Source organism: Prionailurus bengalensis, chromosome B3, assembly GCF_016509475.1.
Source record: "Prionailurus bengalensis isolate Pbe53 chromosome B3, Fcat_Pben_1.1_paternal_pri, whole genome shotgun sequence".
Lineage (NCBI taxonomy): Eukaryota > Metazoa > Chordata > Mammalia > Carnivora > Felidae > Prionailurus > Prionailurus bengalensis.
The window spans coordinates 29,474,385-29,496,333 of record NC_057355.1 but is presented as its reverse complement, the minus strand read 5'-3'; the positions used below and the strand labels follow the sequence as shown (position 1 = coordinate 29,496,333).

The 21,949-nt window shown below is 40.3% G+C and overlaps 1 protein-coding gene and 1 non-coding gene across 4 annotated transcripts in view; both read left to right on the top strand.

The window, feature by feature from the left end:
- SCAPER (S-phase cyclin A associated protein in the ER) overlaps nucleotides 1–21,949 on the top strand; it is a 535,605-nt gene that overhangs the window by 490,081 nt on the left and 23,575 nt on the right. For all 3 annotated transcript variants that reach the window (XM_043554938.1, XM_043554936.1, XM_043554937.1), the window contains exons 28-29: nucleotides 8,090–8,327; nucleotides 13,848–13,997. In XM_043554938.1, the coding sequence (XP_043410873.1) occupies nucleotides 8,090–8,327; nucleotides 13,848–13,997 (388 nt within the window). The remainder of the gene's footprint in view (nucleotides 1–8,089; nucleotides 8,328–13,847; nucleotides 13,998–21,949) is intronic.
- LOC122469686 lies at nucleotides 11–116 on the top strand. Its single transcript, XR_006293581.1, has one exon. It is a non-coding gene; the product is annotated as a U6 spliceosomal RNA (small nuclear RNA).

Here is a 21,949-nt window from a genome sequence, read left to right as displayed (position 1 = left end):
TGAAAATGGGGTGCTTACATTGGCAGCACACATATTAAAATTGAAACAATATAGAGAAGATAACATGACCCCTGCACAAGGATGACACTCAAATTCTTGAAGTGTCCCATATTTTCTGTAGTTTAATACAGTATTGCATACTTGAAATTTACTAATAAAGTAGATTTTAAGCATTCTACCACAAAAAATAAAAAAGATAACTATGTAAAAAAACAAAAACTAAAGTAATGGATGTATTAACTTGATTCTGAGAGTCATTTCACAATATATCCAAATCATCATGTTGTACATTTTCAATAAGTTATAATTTTATTTGTCATTTCTACCTCAATAAAGGTGAGGAAAGAAAAGAAAGTGGGAACATTACTATCAATTCTACATAAATAAAAAGGGTTATAAGAAGGTCCTATTAATAATGTATGTCAATAAATTGGATAACCTAGATGAAATGGATAAATCTCTAGAAACAAAAAACCCACCAAGACTAAATCACAAAGAAATAGAAAATATGAATATACCTATATAACTAGTAAGGAGATTGAATCAGTAATCAAAAATCTCCAAAGGAAAGCCCTGAACCTGATGGCTTCAATTGCGAATTCTGCCAAACACTTAGAGAACTAACATCAGTCTTTCTCAAACTTTTCCCAAAAATTTAATGGGAGAGAACACTTCATAACTCATTCTCTGAGTTTCTGGATTCTCTGAATCCAGAACCAGATGAAGACACTATAAAAAGAGAAAATTACAGACTGATACCCCATGTGAACATTGATGTAAAAATGCTCAACAAAACACTACCAAACCAAATTTAGCAGCATGGTAAAAGGATTATACATCATGACCAAGTAGGATTTATTCCTTGAGTGCAAGAATGGTTCAGTACATGAATATCAATCATTGTAATCAGACCACATTAACAGAATGATGGAAACAACACATGATCATCTTAATTGATACAGAAAACATTTGACAAAATTCAGCACCCTTTCATTACAAAAACACTCAAAAAACTGGGATAGAAAGAAAGTACCAACATATAATAAAAACCATATATGAAAAACCCACAGGGAACATCATAGTCAATAGTGAAAGACTAGAAGCTTTTCTTCTAAGATCAGGAACAAGGCAAAGATGCCACTTCTACTACTTCTATCCAACATAGTACTGGAATTTCTAGCCAAAGAAATTAGGTGAGAAAAAGAAATAAAAGGCATCCAAATCAGAAGGGAAGAAGTAGAATATCTCTGTTTGCAGATGATATAATCTTATATATAGAAAACCCTAAAGATTACACACACACACACACACACACACAAATTAAAACTAATAAATGAATTTGGCAATGTAGCAGAATACAAAACCAACTCACAAAAAGCAGCTGCATTTTTTTATATTAACAATGTACAGTCTCAAAAAGGAAATTAGGAAAACAAGTCCATTTACAATAGCACCAAAAAAAAAAAAACTTAGGAATTAATTTAACTGAGAAGGCAAAAAAGCCTTATACAATGAAAAGGAAAAAACATTGCCAAAAGAAATTAAAGAAGGCATAAATAAGTGGAAGCACATTCCATGTTCATGGATTGGAAGACAGTATTATTAAGATGTCATTACCACCCAAAGCAATCTGTGGATTTTATGTGATCTCTGACAAAAATCTCTTAAGACTTTTTTTTTTTGCAGAAATAGAAAAACTGATACTAAAATTCATATGAAATCTCAAGGGAGCCCAAATAAATAAAAAAAAATATTGAAAAAAAGAACAAAACTGGAGGACTCAAGTTTTCTGATTTCAAAGCTTACTTCAAAGCCACAGTCATCAAAACAATGTGAAGCTGGCATACAGGCATATATAACAATGGGACAGAACAGAGAGCCCAGAAATAAACCCTCACACATACGGACAAATGATTTTGACGAGGATGCCAAGACCATTGAATGGGAAAGGGGTCTTTTCAACAAGTGGTGCTAGGGAGCATGGACATCCACATGCAAAAGAGTAAAGCTGAACACTTTTCAAACGCTATGACTCAAAATGGCTCAAAGACCTGAAACTATTAAACTGAGAAGAAAACACAGAGCAGAAGCTTCAGAACATGGGATTTGGCAGTGATTTCTTGGATAGGACACAAGAGGCACAGGCAGTAAAAGAAAAAGTAGACAAATTGGACCTCAGGAAGATTTTTAATTTGTGTATCAAAAGACAGTATCAACACAGTAAAAAGGCAACCTGGAGAATGGGGTAAAATATTTGCAAATTATATATCTGATAAGGAATAAATATCCAGACACCATGGAAAACTCCTAAACCTCAACAACAACAACAAAAACACTATTAAAAAATGGGCAGGGCATCTGGGTGGCTCAATCGGTTAAGTGTCCAACTCTTGATTTCAGCTCAGGTCATGATCTCACTGTTCCATGGGATCAAAGCCCACATCAGGCTCTGCGCTTATAGCATGGAAGCTGCTTAGTATTCTCTCTCCCTCTCCCTCTCTGCCCCTCCCCACTCACATGCATGCATGCGCTCTCTCTCAAAATAAATGAATAAACATTTTTGTTTAATGGGCAAAAGACTTAAATAGGCATTTCTCCAAAGATATACAAATACCAATAAGCACATGAAAAGAAGTTTGACACTACTGATAATAGGAAAATGCAAATCAAAACTATAGTGAGATAACCCATTTGGATGGCTACCATCAAAACAAAACAAAACAAAACAAAAAATAACAAGTGTCAGTGAGGATGTGAAGAAATTCAAACACTTGTGTATCGTGGGTAGGAATATAAATGATATAGCTGCTGTGGAAAATATGGCAATTCCTCAAAAAATTAAAAATAGAATTAGTGAATGATCCAGCAATTCCACTTCTGGGTATATATCCAGAAGAATTACAAACAGGGTTTTGAAAACATTTGTATGCCCCTGTTCATAGAAGCATTATTTACAACAGTTAAAAAATGGAAGCAACCCAAGTGTTCATCAGTAGATAAGTGGATACACAAAAAGTGTTGTATACATACAATGGAATATTATTTATTCAGCCTTAAAAAGTAAGGAAATTCTGACATATTCTACATCATGAATGAAACTTGAGGACATTAGCTAAGTGAAATAAGCCAGTTACAAGAAACTAAATATAGTGTGATGATTCCATTTACATGAAGTATTTAGCATAGTCAGTCATAGAGACAGAAAGTAGACTGATGGTTGCTGGGGGAAGAGGGGACGGGAAGTTATTGTTTAAGGGGTATACAGTTTCTGTTTTACATAATACGAAAGAGTTATGGGGATGGTTGGTGGTGAAGGGTGTACTTCATTATGAGTATATTTATTATCAGTGAACTGTATACCTGAAATAGTTAAGATGGTAAATTTTATGTTATACGTATTTAATATGAAAAAGTGGGGGGAAAAAGAATAATGCCCTGCCAAAGTTATCTGTATCCTAATTCCCCAAAACTGTAAATGTGTTATCTTACATGGCAAAAGAGATTTTGCAGAAATTAAGGATCTTGAGATGGGAAGATTATCCTGGTTTATCCAAGTGGGCCCATTGTAAGTACAGAGGTCCTTGTAGATGAAAGAGAGAAGTGGGAAAGTGAGCATTAGAGGGGTTTGAAGGTGCTGCTGACTTTGAAGATGGGGGAAGGGGCCACAAGCCAAGAAATGCATGTGTACTCTAAAAGCTGTGAAAGGCAAGGAAACAAACTGTCCCCTGGAGCCTTTAGAAGGAACACACCTCTGATAACACCTGGTTTTAGCCCACCCAGTAAGACCTGTTTTGGGTTCTGACCACCCCCCGCCACCCCAGACTGTAAGAGAATAGTATTGTTTTGAGCCACTAGCTTCTGATAACTTGTTCCATCAGCAATAGGAACCTGATACACATTCCTGTCTCTGTTAGACTGTAACCTCTGTAGGACAGGGACCTAGTCTTCCTTGACTGCCCATATCACAGATGGTCACTGTTCCTAGAGCGCAGGTAGTTTGGCTTTTCAAATTGAGAGTATCTGACCAGACGATCCTGCCCCTTGTGCTCACCACAAAGCCTGGTGAATGGTCAGCCTTTTCCAGATTCAGGTCAGCTTTTCCAGAATATCCCAGTCCTTAAGAGCCCCACACTGGACTACCTCTAAAAAATGATTCACTTTTGAACAGTGAAGTTTACATCCATCATTGGGAGAGACAGTGACTTAATCCCACCTACTCCCAATACTGCAGACCAGTAAGTGGAATGCTCAGGGTTCAAGGATTAAAATGGGACATTCTTACAAGATGCCTGGGGATTCCAGCACTGAAGGAATGAACAAAGCCAAAATCCAAGAAGATAAGAGAGCAGTCTAGAAGATCACTGGCACTGAACAAGATCAGGGTTGATGTTACCAAGCCAGAAAAATGGGGATCAGGGAGAAGAGAGCAAACAAGCCAGGAACAAATAGGGAAAAGGGGGCTGTAGTATCTGGAACTGTCACACCTGGCACATAAGTGGTAAAACACCAAAGATGAATGGATGGCATTTGATCCATGCCCATACAAATCACTGCTTTTTTTTTTTTTTTTTTTTTGCACATCTATACTTTCCTTTGAGGCAAAGTAGGGTTTTCAGGTGCTTGCGCAGGAGTATTGATGGTCCAATTATAGTTATTCCTAATTGAATCTGGCTGTTAATGAACAGAAATGAATATACCACTAAGATCCCTAGTCCTAGAGAACAAACAAAAACACTTTAAAATTCAGTAAAATTGAGAAGATCTCAGAATGTAATGTAATATATTAACTTTCAGATCTGAGTTTTCATATCTTCCATGTATTTTTAAAAGAAAATTCTGTAACTTATGTCTGATATGAATAAGGCCTTTTACATTTTCATTATAAACATTTAGGCTTAAAGTGATTATAACTGACAGTTAAGACCAACGGGAGCCAGTGGCCTGTTCATGGACAAATTATCTGTAATTCAGACTAAATCAAAAGTAAACATTTCCTAAAGTCCTTTCAGCTCTACATTAGTCCTGTGGAAGCCAAATGTAATAGACAAGCCCTTTCCCTTCCTCTCTGTCCTGTGAATTCTATGGGCTCACTTTAAAATGAATAGTCTTTTCTATGAAGCAATGTTATATGCATTTTGAACCATTTCCACATCTAAGTCATCGAATGCTTATTCATTTTTCTGAATCAACATGTTTATTTCATCAGGAGAATGTTGCAAGAGTACCTGGGATGTGTTGTTTCATAGTTTATGAAATAATGGGATGGAGAGAGGAAGAAAGAAGTAGTCTGATGACCTTCACTTTTTTCTTATCTGCATTGTTCTCTTGAAGAAGTAATAGCAGTGAATTCGTGTCATTTAAAAGTTTAGAAAGATTAAGTATGACAAATTGTTTTAAATGACAAAGTTATATTTCTGAGTATCTCATTTGAATATGCTGATAATCAGTTTAAAAACCACACAGGCAGTAAGGGGAAGGCCAGCATTCTGAATCACAGAGCAGTAAAACTGTTGTCACCAGCAATGATGTCACTCATTCCCAAGGCTCCAAAAGACTGTTGGAAATTAACTTTAGGAAGAAATGTCTTCTGACTTGCCATTGGTTCTAAAAGGCAATCAGTGTTAAACAAGCACAGACCCCTTTTTGGAACCTATGTAATAAAGTCAGACATATTAATCTCTACTCATGCCTCTAGTCAGGGTCTGACCCCAAGTTCTTACGGCTACAATGGAAGAAAGCAAGGAAGAGCCAACTGACATAAGCTAACAGTTCGTGTAAAGGTCTAGATGTGCCTAAGAGCAAATAAACATCGTTTCTCAACTTTGTGTTTGTATTGAGTCCCATAAGACAAAAAGTATCTCTCCATGATCATATGAGATTACATTACAGTCTCCATGTACTTTCACAGTGTTCAGTTAACACCCCTGAGATTTGACTTAAGAAAAGGGATGGAGAGAAAAGAAGAGGTCACTCCTGTTTAGCCTGGATGCTTTGGTCCCCAGACAAAGCATTGGGTTTAAAGAGTCAAAAGTCCTTGTGGTATCCTGCTTTTTCCACTGACAAATGTGTATGACCTAAAACATCTCAACGACTCTTCATGTGTGGAGTGAAGGGGATTAATACCTTCACTACCAACCATGAAAAATGAAGAGTGAGGTGAGGTAAAATACGTGAGTGAATTCAGCAGATCCTGTTACCGGACAATGAAAGGACAGTAATTTCTCTTAGGAAACTAAGAGAGCTGCTTTCTTGAGAAGAGAATAAGGTATATAATGTCATCTCACATCCTTAACAATATCAGAAATAATGCACGTTCAAGAAGTAAATACTTACCATGGCTATGAATAAAACTCTTCTTTGATGAAACTAGTAGCAAATCAAAATGAAAAAAATAATCCGTTTGGAAAAAACAAGTTATGAATTAGAAAACTAGAAAAGATACTAGAAACTTTCCAGCCAGCACTTCCACATTCTTATTTAATTGGTGGCATCTCTTTTTTTCTTTTTTTTAATTTATTCATTTTGAAAGAGAGAGAGCACAGCAGGGGAAGGGGAGAATGAAGGAGGGACAGAATCCCAAGCAAGCTCCACACCATCAGCACAGAGCACGATGAGGGGCTTGAACCCACAAACTGTGAGATCATGACCTTAGCTGAGATCAAGAGTCGGGCACTTAACCAACTGTGTCACCCAGGTGCCCTTTATTAGCAGCATGTCTTCAGTGTTTCTAGGCTAATGAGATAAGCATAGATCTTTAATAATGCCCCTCTCACATTCCAGATTCCATCTGAAAGGAGCAACAAAAAAGAAGCTGTGAAGGTGGACATGGTGGGCACCTGTATTCATGTTAAAAATAGGGAAGAGTACGGTAAAGGAAGACACTAAACAGGGACTTGTAACCTCTCTTCCTGAGAGAAAATTATGTCTGTGAAACAAGACATGTGGCCCACTTGGAATAGCATGGAGAGGACTGAGGATTTGTACAGAAGTGGCTATAGCAGCTGCAAACCTTACATCTTCTCAGATTCAGACCCAATGGAGAAAAAGTGAGGGCTTTTTTCCAAGCATTTCAGCAAAAGAATCTCCCTCCACTGTGATGTGTGCCATCCCTGAGCCATACTGAACAGCCAGAAGAATAAACTGTGTCTTTTATTACCTTAGGTCCTTGAGTCAGAGTGAATGGGGGAGGAGCCCCACCTAAAGCACGCTGGTTATAAGAGAGAGAGGTAGTTCCTCAGAGAGAAATTTGGGTGCAGTTTCTTTAAAAAAAAAAGTGAACGAATGCTTGGCAGCCACATTTAGTAAAACTGCAGGCTCTTGGTCACTGGATGCTTCGTATAGACCTGATTCAGGAGTGAGGTAGATTTAGCAAACCCTTGCTGGCTTTACTATTAATTTTAGGAGCTCATTTGCCATTGCTGTTGCTTCTTGTTCACCCACGGCACTGCTTGCGAGTTATTAAGCTGACTTCATGGTGATTTGTATAAAGCTAATCCAGCACTTGCTTGTTCTTGGGAGTCTGGCGCCTACAACCTGTCCTGCCAATATTCCTTGATGATGAACCGTGCTTTCAAAAGCAGGTGAACTGTCTCCTCCCCACCACAGTATACCAACACATTACAGAGCCCTTTTTTTTGAGGCCTCATTTTCCTGGTAGCTGTCTCCCCTGAAAAGATTCCCTTTGTGTATCCAGAAAAGAAACTATGGGATTTCTGACTTCTGAGTCCCAGTAGCTCTAATGGACTCTGTCCAGTTTGCCCAGATGTAGACTCTAAGCAAAGTGAGCCTTCCTAGGCTGCAGAGGACAGGGAGGGTGGGTGGCAAGCTCAGCACTGGCTGCACATTGCTCATTTGCTGCTGCTGCTGCTGCTGCAACAGTGAGCAGGTCTCCCAGGGGGAGAAAAGGGCAAGCCACTGTGCTCTCGGGCAGAGGAAGGCTGCATTTATTCCTTGAGGTTTCTTGTTACCTTATTATACAACTCAGATGGTTTGCTTTTAACGGTCTGCTTGTCTTGTTCCATCTGACCTATAAAAATGCTAACATCCTTTAAGTAGATTTCTTTTAAAGAGTTGAATGTTTCTTTGTCAGGTCAAACAGCGTATTTGACAATAATCGCCAGGATCCCACAGGACTGACCGCTGCTCTTCAAGCCACAGACCTGGCTGGAGTTCTGCACATGCTCTACTGTGTCCTCTTCCACGGCACCATCTCGGACCCCAGTACAGCCAGTCCCAAGGAGAGTTACACTCAGAACACAGTCCAAGTGGCCATTCAGAGCTTACAGTTCTTCAACAGTTTTGCAGCTCTTGATCTGCCTGCTTTCCAGGTACCAAGCATTGGTTAGTGATGGTGTTAACCAACCAAGAGTTAATATTTTAGTGTAGATAATGATGTGAGGTTCCCCTCCTGGATTGGGACATTAGGAGTAAACTACAGTAAAGGAAATCACAATATACATCATTTATTAAGCTACTGTCATCTGGGAACTATTTTAGATACTCTACATATGCTTTCTCATTTATTCTCATCATCGCCCTGCAAAATATTACACCCATTTTGCAGATGGAAAAGCTAGCAGTTATTTGCCCAAGGTTACACGTGGCTATGCCAGGACTGGCACCTATGATTTTCTGATTTCCCCAAATCTGTGTCACTCTGCTACTAGTAAATCTTCTGTGTTGATTTCTTCATAGAAAGGCATTATTATCCCATCAACTTTTAAATGTTAAGGAAAGTCTTACATAAACAGAACCAAAGTTAGATAAATTGTTTTGATTGATAATGACTTTCTGTGGATGATTTAACTGATTTGTGTCCGGTGTAAAGTGTATGTATAGTTATACGTGCACACCCCCATAAATTAAGTTTTTATAGCAAAAGAAAGAAAAATTGCTTTATGCTGTAATACCAGACTGTCAGCTTAGAAATAGATTTTTTTTTCATGTGGGAAATTTAATTTTCAAAAACACTGAACCTTTGGAACAGAGCACGCCCCAAGGAGTAGACTTTCTCTTTCAGTTTATTAACTGTCAAGTGATTTCATTAAAAAAGGAACAAACTTGGCAGATGATGAACCCATAATTTAGATGAATTGCTTTGCTCAGAGGGAGAAAGGGAAAAAGGTTATAGAGATATAAATGTATGAAAATGGTGGTCTTTGGCCATTCCCAACTAGACGAAACACTTGTTTTGTAGCTGATGACAAATGTGGAATTCTTGTCTTCCTGTCATTTTGTGCACAACAGGAAATTAGTGAGTAAGTTGTATCATTGGGCTCAATAGCTTTCAACTTGGTAGAGTTAGTTTATCCATCACAAGGACAGAATCCTGTTTAGGGTTAAAGCATTTCAGTTTCCAAAGCAATTGAACACTATAGCCTTAGATGGTAACTACATAATGTGTAAAGTTCTGAGAGTTTACAGGCACACCTAATAAGGAGATATCTGCTCCAGAAAATGCCAGTGATTCTTGCCTCTGGGTTGAACATCTGTGTTTTGTGAAGACCCAGGCCCATTGTGTTCTGTGTGGAAACAGCTTGGAAATCCGGAGACACTAGTTTTTGTCCTCAGAACATGGAGACCAGCAGTCTACCCATCAACTAGTCCAACTAGAGTGATTTCCGTTGTTACTAGGGATTATGAAAAGAAAATATCTAAAAACTGTCTCTTAGCATCTAGTTTTATAGGTCTTCTGACCAGTATTTATACTGCTGCAGGGTGCTCCACATCATAAGCAAAATCATCTGTATTAAGTCAGCCATTCCATGAGTCACTCTTGAATGTCCGATCCCAGATCCATGTGCTCCCCACACCATCCCTGTGACCTCACAGCCTGGTCAGTCTCACTCAAAAGGAACACCACTGAACTCCAACCAGCCCTGCTCCCCGAATGGCCTTTAGGCACAGTTGCCAATAATGTTAGAAAAATCAAAAGCTTATTTCTGGAGCAAATGTCAAACTAACATAAAGACCAAGATTCTTCCTTTCCAGCTCTTTGCCATATCCAGCCTGAAATGTACCCCCTACTTGAAAAAGCAGCAGGAAAGATACCAGAGTGACTCAAGAGTGTTCAAGCCATTCTGTTTTTTATTTTATTTTTGTAATATTTATTTATTTTGAGAGAGAGAGAGTGCAAGCAAGCAGGAGAGGGACAGAGAAGGAAAGAGAATCCCAAGCAGGCCCCTGCACTCTCAGCAGAGAGCCCCATGCGAGGATCAAACTCAGGAACCTGTGAGATCAGGACCTGAGCAGAAATCAAGAATCGGACACTTAACTGACTGAGCCACCCAGTGACCCCTGTTCAAGCCATTCTTAGAATCAAATGCCCTGCCTACCAAGTAGAATGTCCTGTTCTGGCTGGTTCTTGATAATTCTCCAGTACATTTGTTTCTTTCCTCTCTGTCCTTCATGCAGCTCCATATTACTCTTAAGTCTCTCTTCCTGTTTTTTTTCCTCCTGTTTTCTTTTATCTTAGTCAATTTGGCCATCATTGTTTCTCATTCTCTCCCAGACACTGTTCCCAGGTATTCTTTTCTCTTTAACAGGTGCCTGGACCAGGAAAGCTCACAGGGGCCTCCCCCTGGCTGCCATCCTTTCAGTACTCAAGGTCCAGCACGTGTGTTTTTCTTACACCTCATCAGTATGTGCAGGGACCCACATGCCCAGAATTTCTAGCATCAGAGCCTTTAATGGTTACCTTATTGTTCCAGTCACTTTTATGCATTTAAAACCAAACAAAAAAACTTAGTTACAACAACCACTTTATTATGATCACAGATTCTCTGGGTCCAAAATTCAGGCAGGGCTTACCACAGTAGGGGTGGCTTGTCACTACTCTCTGATATAGGGCTTCAGGTAAGAGGCTCAAATAATGAGGTGGGGGGGGCAGGTTGACACAGATAGCTGGAAGCTAAATTTATCTGGAGGCCCCTTCGCTCTCCTGTTCAAATCGTGGGATGACTTAAAGACTAGGTTCACCAAGGACTGTTGGCCAGAAACACTACATGTGGCTTTTCTGTGTGACTTGGGCTTCTTAAAATGACACGGTGTCTGGGTTCTGAGTGAGTATCCTGAGAGGAAGCTTCCAGAAAACAAATGTTCCAAAAGAAACAGAAGCTGCATGGATTTTTAGGACCTTGCCTTACAAGTCATATAGCTATATATCAACCATGCTCTTGGTTAAATCATTTATAAGCCTTCTGGATTCAAGGGGAGAAGGCTTAGGCCCCACCTCTCAATGGGGGGACTGTCAAAGATTTATAGACATTTTTTAAACCACTGCACTCTTTTTAGCAAGCTAAAGTAAATCGTCCACACAGATATCATTGATGTAGATGGGTATCTGATCAAGCATGTAATACTCAAGTAAATATAATACAAATATACAATACTTGCATTGTAATGCAATTGAGAGAGTTTGGGAGAAAAGTACTATTTTTCTGATAAATGTGGTCAGAGAAACTCATGTTCTAGTTCATCAAAACAACTTACATGTCAAAAGTGAGATTTTTAGGACCTATGTTAATAAAAGACAGGAAAAGAGATTTTAGGTACAGCATGGATCTGACCTCAAGAAAAAATATGGGAGACAGTTTATGAATTGCCTGTGTGGGTCAAAGGAACTGAAGAATAAAATTGAAATGAGATAAATGGTCTGACCTGCTAAACAGGATAATGTAAGACATGTTGACCATTTGAGTCCCAATGCATCACAAGAATGCAGAGCTCTAATAGGCATCCTCATCAAACCTTTCTGCATCTGGAGTCAGACTGATGTGACTGTAAGCCATTATACCACCAAGTTTTATGACCTTAGAGAAGTCATTTGAACCGTTATGGGCTCAGTTTCTCATCTGTAAAATAGAGATTAAAAACACCTACCTCACAAGTGTGAGGATTAAATGAGATTACATAAAGGCACTGTTCTAGCTAGCAAATAGTAGGCCCTCAAGAAATGTGGACTGGGGGCACCTGGGTGTCCCAGTCAGTTAAGTGTCTGACTCTTGGTGTTGGCTCAGGTCATGATCTCACAGTTCGTGGATTTGAGTCCTGTGTCAGGTGCTGACAGTGCAGAGCCTGCTTGGGATTCTCTGTCTCCCTCTCCCTCTCCTCTGCTCATTCTCTCTCTCTACCCACCCCCCACTCTCTCTCTCTCAAAATAAATAAATAAACATTAAATTTTTTTAAATTTTTTTAAAATGTGGACTGACTCAGCTTCTGAAGATAAATAATTTACCCAAACCATTTTGCAGATGTTGATTCAGAAAGTTAACTTTTGAGTGAAGCTTCCCCAGTGCCCCTCCACACTTGTGTGAAGCCATGAACCTGTGTGCTCGTTTTATGTGGAACCCATCATGTGCTAGTAACAAAAGGTTATCCACTAGACTATTTTCTTAGCTTGTTCCATTTCATTGTATACTAATAAGGCTGTCAAAATATTTTTCCCCCTTCAGCAAAGAGTCTGATTTCACTGTGAATTCATATTGGCACAGATGGCCTTGAGATCCCGGATATTGTATATTGCATACACTTTGACAGATTTTACAATTGAAGGTGGTCTCAAGAAACAAATCAATGTACTGACTTGGCAATTAATTCTGACTAAAAAGGAAATATAGTTTCCTTGAAAAATTGGTTTAATTTTTATATTCAAACTTACATGCCCCTTGACCTGCTCTTATCAGTGAAGGTTAAACAGAGGGCACTGGGTCACAGCATGCTGGACACAACTAATTAAATAAGGGCTGAGCTGAGAAGGTGTCACTACTTGATTTAAAGGAGCAGAGCTCTCCTGAACCTCTTTGGGGCTTGAAAAACATTTTGTCTCAGGGCAATGAAACTGAGACAGAAGGCACTCTTAAAATTTAGCAGTAATTTTATTTCCACAATACTCACTAACAGGACTGTGTTTCACCACTGTTAGGCAAAGTGAATTCACTGAAACTTCTAAGCTGCTATGTATCTGACCTGGTTCAAGGCCACCAAGACCTCAAATGAAGAGATGAGTTTAAAACGCTGCCTTTCCCCACAGGCCAGCAGTGGTGCTTCATTCCAGTGTCGGCTGCGAGTGTATTCTGTAGGCTTCGCCTCTCCCCTTTGCCCTCCTGTCGCTCTGTCTGTTTGACATGTTTATTAAATAGAAGCTTCAGGCTGCACAGACAGACCCAGGCTCTCCTCCTGCATCGCCCACCAACAACAGCCCTTTGCCTGTCTGGGGAAAGGATCCCAGAAGCCTCATAGTTGAGGGGGCTTCATCGTTTGTTTTTTTGGGGGGGTCAGGGTGTTGTGTTTTTTTACATTCTTTTGGGAACATTGGGTTTATAGGGCTGTTTATTTGAATAATAACCAGTTGTTATTTATATTGCTTTCCTGTTTGAACATAAGTAAATAATTAGAATTGTATTTTTACCCCGGTGTTCAAGAAAATATTTTCTCCTTCAGAAAAAGAAAAGTATTAGAAGTTAGCTAAATGGTAACAGGAGATTCACAGGAGAATTTTAGCATTTTTATATTTTTCCACATTTTCTACAATGAGACTATTTGTACCATGGGAAAAAATAACTTCTTACAAATGGAATAAACAACTATGCTTTAGGTGGATAGTATGTCTTGATCCACAAAGTAAGAGTATTTCTCCATGTCTCTTTTCAGGTTAAATGTTACATTGATTATGGTCACTTATTAGAGCAAGAATCTCTAAACTGAACTGTCAAGCATAGTGCTCTAGAAATTTCCTATGTTTTTCCGGCACCATGGCAGAAAGTGCACAGGGTCCAGTCTTGCTTTGTGATTTGCAGCCCTGCCTGTCCCTGGGATGGGGAGTTCTAACTGCTCCTTGTCTTTGTCAGTCTATTGTAGGGGCAGAGGGCTTGTCCCTTGCATTCCGGCATATCGCCAGCTCTCTACTGGGCCACTGCAGCCAAGTCTCCTGTGAAAGCCTCCTTCATGAGGTCATCGTCTGTGTGGGCTACTTCACTGTCAACCACCCAGATAACCAGGTAAGAGGCCCTGGACAGTTCCTCAGGCAGCTCCCCCAACACTGAGAGTGTGAGGTATTGGATTGAGAAAAGGCAGGCTAGCCTGCTGGAACCCATCTGTCCTGCGTGAGGCCCTTTAACCAGACTCCAAGGACACCTCTCTGCCTTATTCTACCCAAAGAGATTTGATCAGCACTAGATGAGCACTAAGGCTTCCTCTTAGAGTTATAAAAATAAAATTTTTTCAATAAAATATTCAGTACACAGAAGCATCTACTCCCTTACCACAGAGGTTCTGATGTTCTGTCCATATATTTGTTTCATTGTGATGAGGTAGAGTGCATCTTTCAGTTCGGGTCATTTTGCACGTAGCATTAGAGTCGGGTGCTTTCTGAAGCCACTCTTGGCACTTGGCTTCTAGTTGCTTAGGGGGTGCTAGGTGGTGTTGGAGGGGGGCCTGAGAAAGCAGGACTTGGGCTTCTTCCGCTTGAGTCACTCAGAGTAGTTTTATTTTTAACTGTTTGGATTATGTGGTTTCCAAGCAAGATTTCATTTGTAAATAGGGTTCTGCTACTCTACGAACTTGGGAAAACTGTTACCGATTTCGTAAAATAATAATAATGATGATGAGCACCTTATTTCTCTTCATTTTTAAAACCAGAGTAATGGCATAACTAACACATCAAATAGTAGTAGTTCCTGATAACCTCATTTATCTAAAACCTTCTGCAACCTCAACTGTATGGATTATAGCTGAGAAAAAGGCCTCTGGACAACCATTAACCCTCACTTCAAGCTTAATAAGTTTTATTTTAGGCACATCTCTAACAACGGTTTATTAGCCTGCAGCAAACTAGACCAGGGCAGGAGAAGGACAGGAGTTGGTTATAGTGACAAAGCCAAGTTCAAGGTGAGAGCGGGGAAAGAAAAAATAAAAATAAGGTAGGGCCGAGAACTCAGAAACCACAGCCATCTGGATGAAAGGAACACTAAACCCTGTATTTATTTCCGAGAAGATCTGGATGCCCCCAGTGCTAACCTTGAATGAGCATGGAGGCAAAATGTATGTTCTTTGCATTCCCTTTGAAGAAGGTTGAGGAGCATGCAGTCCATTCTGGAAAGAATTCCATAGTTAAAATATAGAAAATGTGGACCAGAACAAGTGTCATTTATAGAAAAGTTCCTCTTTTCCAGACACTGGTGCCAGGAGAACAGATCTTTTTCACCTCCCCCTCCCACCATGGGAACATTCTGGAAGTGCTTTCCCCTTGCTAACACCCCCCAGGTGGCGATGCATTGTCCTTTCCAGGCCCAGCAGGTTCATAAGTCTCTTACCAGCTGCTCTCACCATCTGAGATAGCCACTGTTAGCATTTTGGCAAGTTCCCTTACAGTCCTTATTCTGAATACTTTTTCCAGTTTTATTGAGATATAACTGACATACAGCTTTGTATCAGTTTTAGTGTACAAAGTGATAATTTGGTATGTGCATATTATACAAGATTAATACCACAGTAAGTTTAGTTAACATCCATCACTTCACATAGTTAACAAATTTTTTTCTCATATGGTAAGAACTTTTAAGATGCACGATCTTAGCAACTTTTAAATGTATGTGTGATACAGTACTAGTCAACATGCTGTACACTACATCCCCAGAACATATTTATCTTAGAACTACAAGTTTGTACCCTATGACCACCTTCACCTGTTTCACATCCCCACCCTTCCATGAATATTTTACGTAGCTGAGATCATACTGTACATACATACTGTTATATCCTACTTTATACACTTAACATTACAGGTCTTCCTTTACTTACACTGGGGTTATGCCCCAATAAACCCATCAGAAGTTGAAAATATCTTAAGTGGAAAGCGCACTTAATACACCTAGCCTACTCTCAGGATGCTCGGAATACTTACATTAACCTACAGTTGGGTAAAATCGTCTAACACAAAGCCTGTCTTCTAGTACAGTGTTGAATATCTCATTTAGTTCATTGAATACTGCAGTGAACCCAATGGTTTCACTGAAACCCAATGGTTTCTGGGTAGGGAATGGTTGTTAAGTGGATCAGTTGTTTACCCTCATGATCGCGTGGCTGACTGGGGGCCAGCTGGGAGCTGCCGCCACCCAGCATCACCAGAGAGTATCTTATCAGTAGCCTGGGAAAAGATAAAAATTCAAAGTACTGTTTCTACTGAATGTGTATCACTTTCATAAAATTCAAAAATCATAAGTCTAACCATCAGTCAGGCACTGTCTGTGTATCAAAACCATTCTTTGTGAATATCTATATTGAAGTATAGTTGACACACCTGTTGTGAATATCGTTTTGGCTGCAGGGCTCTATCCTGTGTAGACAGCCTGTGGTTTACAACTAATTTCCTGGTTTGTTTTCTAATTTTTTAATGTTTATTTATTTGGGGGAGGGGCAGAGAGGGGAGAGAGAATCCCAGGCAGGCTCCATGCTGTCAGCACAGAGCCTGATGTAAGGCTCAAACTCATGAAACTGTGAGATCATGACCTGAGCTGAGATGAAGAGTTGGACAGTTAACCGACTGAGCCACCCAGGCACCTCCAATTTCCTGTTTTATACTTAAGTTGTTTATTATGTATCATGACACTATCTACTGGACTTGTAAAGAGGTCATCTGTGGATGTGAGAGTATTTTGCTGTGTTACAGTTCTACGGCAAGAGATAAGCTCCTTCACCATATCCGCATTCGGAGATGGTTTGAAACTTTTTGCTTAAGCCAACTCTGTTGTAATGAATTTGCTGAACTCAGAATTGTGTGGGATTTCAGAGAGTTTTTCTGCCAATGCCAGGTCACAGACTGATCCTTTCCTACAGATAAAGCACACCTCCTAAGTATCTGTGGGCTCACCAGAGTGAATGGGAAATGGGGTCAGGGGAACTGGCATTTGGAGATGCCATGACAGAGCAGTGACTGGGCACGTTGGGGCAAGCGGAAATAGACTAAAAGGGCAGAGAGAGCACCAGGCAGCACAAGCAGGAGACAAGTGCACTATGGCTTGTCATCTGGGGAAGAAGACACAGCAGCATTTGGAGATCATTGTTGAGAAGTGAGCTCACTAAGAGAAAGAAATTAGAAAAGAGAAAAAAGCCAGATCTTCTATTTTGACACCTAGCCTCCCAGAAAGATTGAATATTAAACTGGACATCCACTTCTGATTTGAGGCAAGATCAGAGAAGTCAGTTCAGCCCCAAGGCAATTAATGAAAAGCAACAATCTATGAGAAGAAAGAATGTGATAAAAAGTAGAGGAGAAATCAGAAATCAATAGACTTATAGTAAGTGTCAAATACTGAGACACTGCATCTTATGGAGATGTGGTTTCTAAGCATAACCCCTGATATTTGTAAAATCGTTGACACCGTTTTTCCCATCTGGTGTCTTTTGGACCTCATTAGCACTTCAGTGAGGACGTAAGTACATCAGGATGTAGTTCTGCCTCACATACAGGTAAGGGATCGGGATTTGAAGAGGTTATAAGTCCCCTGAAATGGTACAAAGAAATACAAAGATACAAAGAAAACTTTAGGTCCTGGGATGGTATAAATGAGCGTGTTTTATGAACACAAAATTGAACACAGTCTAGCAAAAGAAGGCCTGGGTTCTAACCCCTACTCTGCCACAAGCTGTGTGATCTTAAATCATTTTCCCTCTTGAGGCTTGAGGATGTTTGACTATACAAAGAGGTATACTGGTTCTGGAAATGACGGTGGTGATAGTGCACAATATTGTGAATGTACTTAATGCCACTGAATTGCAGGCTTAAAAATGGTTAAAATGGTAGGTTTTCTGTTATATATATTTTACCACAATAAAAAATGCTTTTTAAAAAAGGAAGTGGATTGTTCTAGATGACCTCCCTTGTGAGTTCCAGGAGTCTGTGATATTTTAAAGGGTAAGATTAGAACCACAGATGGACGAGCATTCTGATCTCATGAGGACTCCAAGCCATTTTGTGGTTTTTCAGATGCTCCTTGCCCTACTCTGGATCCTGTCAGCACCAGATGGCTTCATTAGCTGCCTGTCCACTCCATGGCAGTGAACCCTTAAAAGCTGCATATACCCTGGCTCCCCATATTAATAGAGGAGCTCCATTGACAAAACCAGTAAGCAGAGACTTACAGGTGAGATGTCAGGTGCCTTGCTCTGTGAAGCCATCTCCAGCTACAGTTGTTTCACCCACATCAAAGGGTGAGCTGCACTCACCAGCTCGTGGCTGGGCTCCATGCCATCCAGCTGCATGGCAGGGGCTAGGGAGGGGAGAAATAACCCCAAGCTTACTAAGAGGATAACTGCTCATATCCCAGTAGAATTAGGGAGTTTTCTGTAACTAAACAGCTGATTGTTTATTTCATTCTAAAAACTTGTTTTACTAAATTCCCTTTCTAATCTCCCCAGTAATTTGGCAAGTGAGTGGTTGCCTAGGGGATGTGGTAAATTCAGCTTTAAGGTCTCATCCTTTAAGGTCATAGATTCATGGAATCTTCACCTGGAAAGGCTCTGAAATATCTAGCCCAGCTGCCTCATATTACAGGTGGAAAAACTGAGGCTCAGAGGGAGGAAAGGAATTGCCAAGCCAAGAACTGGCACACCCAACTCACAACTTGCAGTCAAGTTCCTGCCCTTTCCACCTCTCTGTTCTTATGAAAGTGAATGTACTTAACCTGATGCCACATTCTCTAAATCAGAGGAATTTCAGAGGAAAAATTATGATGCTCAATTCATTTAATGCTTCCGTATCATTAGTCAGTCATGTTAATTTGCAGGGCCTGTTTGTGCACAGTGGATCCTTTATTTTCTCCTGGGGAAACAGCTTGTGTCTTTAAAAGACAGGAGATTTTGAACTCCTGCTGCAGCCTAAGCCTGTTTTATTAGGTAACTGCTTTGCATAAAGGATTGGCACTTTTTATTTGCCACCATTTAGTCTATTAACTGCAAAGACAGCCCCCCTGATACCAAAGATGACTTCAGGGAAGAAACCTGGATAATAAAAATAATACCCTATTCTTGATGGACCCAATCATGTTTTCTATCGGGTTGCAGTTTCTAATTAAAATGTTTTTTTTAATCAAAAACTTCCTTGTATTTTATGGCAATTTCATGACTCTTTCTAAATCCCTTCCCATCTAATTATTATAATGAACATAATTAGTATGTGCTGTCAGCCCTTCACTTTATTTACATTTTATATTGAATAATTAAATGTGGTCTGATAATTAAATTAACTCGAATGACAGATTATTTGACTGCCTGCATATTACCGTATTGGGAATAAGCACCTTTGCATATTCATTTTAGTTAGTGACTTTTTCATTTGGAAAGACCCCATAGATCCCAGCTATCAGAACCAGAGTCTCTTGTGGCAGTTGAAAGGAAGGATCCCTGTGGCCCACCCTCCCCCATCCAGCTTCTCGGTAGAGAAGTCCTTGCAAATCATTTAATCATCTGCCCTGCACTGGACCAAAAGCTCTTGAATGCTTCTGGGGAATCGGAACGGACGAGTAAGGCTGGATAGTGAACCTTTTGAAACTAGATTCACCCTGAGCTGGGTGACATGCATTTCCCAGGTCTTTTGTAATTTGATGACTTAGTAAGAAAACCTAAAGGTTGGTTGACTAAACATATCTGAAATGTACCTATTGTACTCACCTCAGGCATTTCCCTGCAAACAAAAACAGGGCACTTTCCTAGCTGTATACCATCTGCAGCTGAGGAAAGCAGACTGATGTCTTAAGAGTGGCAGTTTTCCAAAGCCCCAGTTCAGCCTTTAGAACTTTGAGAAGGGACCTAATTCCTACTCAAACATTCTTAACTTCACTCTTTGTTTTTCTCAAAGGCAGATGGTCCTAGGTCACACCCATTTGGTAAACTCCCCCGGCCCGTGCGAGTCCATGAATGGGGTCTGCTGTGGTGGGCTCAGGGCAGAGTCTCCAGCGTTTGAGGACTTTCTATTCTCCCAGTGTTGGCAGCTCGTTCTTCAGCTGTCACACAAACATTCACCTTTCTGCATTATCTTTCTTTATGTGACAGATACAGTTCCTTTCATAAAATGAAAATGTATCACGTCTAAGGAAAGCTTAACAATTTCAACAATATAACCATTTGGCAGTTACTCTCTTTCTATTACAATACCAAAGAAAAATGTGGGATTTTTCACCAAAAAGAGAACAACACTTTCCTAATTAAACTTAACTTCTGCCTAAACATTTAACACTTCTAGTGAGTGACCCAGCTAGTATTACGATGGAGAAATTTGCCAGTTAGCACTTTGGGCTGATTGTATTAAGTCACCAATTTCACAGAATCCGCATAAAAGACACCTTTTACTTCGGTCATCTCTTTGGATGAATTTTCCCATGCAAGGGTAGTTGGAACTACCACATGCTCATAGCACATAAACCACCTGAGAGGTTGTAGGGAACTCCTAGCCCCATTACCAGATCAACTGGAGTTGAAGGCAGTCCCACCAAGGAGCCCGCACTTCCACCACTCAGCATGAACACTGGCCACGGATACTTGTACTGAACTGAGAAAGAAACATTCTTCCCCCTGTGATTGGAATGGCTTCCTGATCCTGAACTCTTGCAGTTCCCACAGATCCTCCCGTCTGTGGTCAATGCAGCAGTAGTGAGGGTGGCACCCGAATGGATTCACATCTTGAATCAGTCTGCAGCTAAAGTTTTGAATTAGCTCTCCACTGGTTCTACAAGTCAGATGTCCTAGAGGATAAGAGCATAGGCTCTGAAGTCAGCTGGCTTAGAAATCCCTATTCTGCTCTATGCCAGCACTATGACTTCAGGCAAGTTACTGAATGCCGAGCCTGACTCCTAGTGAATGCTCATGAAAGGTAGCTGTTGCTACCCCTGCTTGCCCTGTCATCATCACCTTCATGACGCTGAATAATACACCTGATTCAGCAGTAGGCTAAACTCCTAATTCTTACGTAGTGATCTGAAACAAACAGGATTGTACAGATAAACTATCCTTCCTTTGCCAGTTTCCTCAGGTTCTCATTTTTGAGGGACTCAGATCCGGAACATTGCAGTAAAATAACTGTCGTGAAATCTAACAGTAAAACTTTGAAGTTGGAAGCTAGCCATAGCTTTATCCCAGTTGGACTATGAAAAGTTGGGATCCCACGAAGGCCCTTCAGCAGTGACTATGAGACCAGGGGCATGAGTAGGGTCATTCTGAGGGCTAGTTTAACTGCAAGGTGGCATGAAGTTAATCATTCCTCTCAGTTCCATCCCAAGACTAGGCAGAGCCATGGAAGACACACAAGAGGAAGCCAAGAAAACCGTCAACACCCTCTTCCCAAGGTACCCAAACCCAGACCCGCTGAACAGGATGAATACTGTCAGGGCAGCTGTGGGCACAAACCTCAGTCATCCTTGCTCCCTTGAACGTCTTCTATTGGGACATCAAACATGCATAAGAAAATGATGCCAAAGGGATATTTTATCCAGAGTTTAACTCCTGACCAGTGATTATTCTAATTTTTCTGGGCCTGCCTTGGTCTTCAGTCACAGAGGAACTTTTTTCATAAATCACTGAGGTAGATTATAAAGAATTAATGTGCAGTGGAGCGCCTAGGTGGCTCAGTCAGTTGGGCATCCAACTCTTGATTTCAGCTCAGGTCATTATCTCACAGTTCATGAGTATGAGCCCCGCATCAGGCTCTGCCCCAACAGTACAGATTCTAATCTCCCTCGGGATTCCCTCCCTCCCTCTCTCTGCCCCTTCCCAGCTCATACACACAACACTCTTTCTCAGAATAAATAAACTTTAAAAAAAAAAAAAAAGGATTAATGTGTAATCACAAAGAAAACACCACTCCTGAGATAGGAAATTTTATTAAGACCCTCATTAGTCGCAAAAAGCCCACCTCCATGGAACAAATGCTGGTGCAGCAGTCAGGACTGCTAGATCCTTC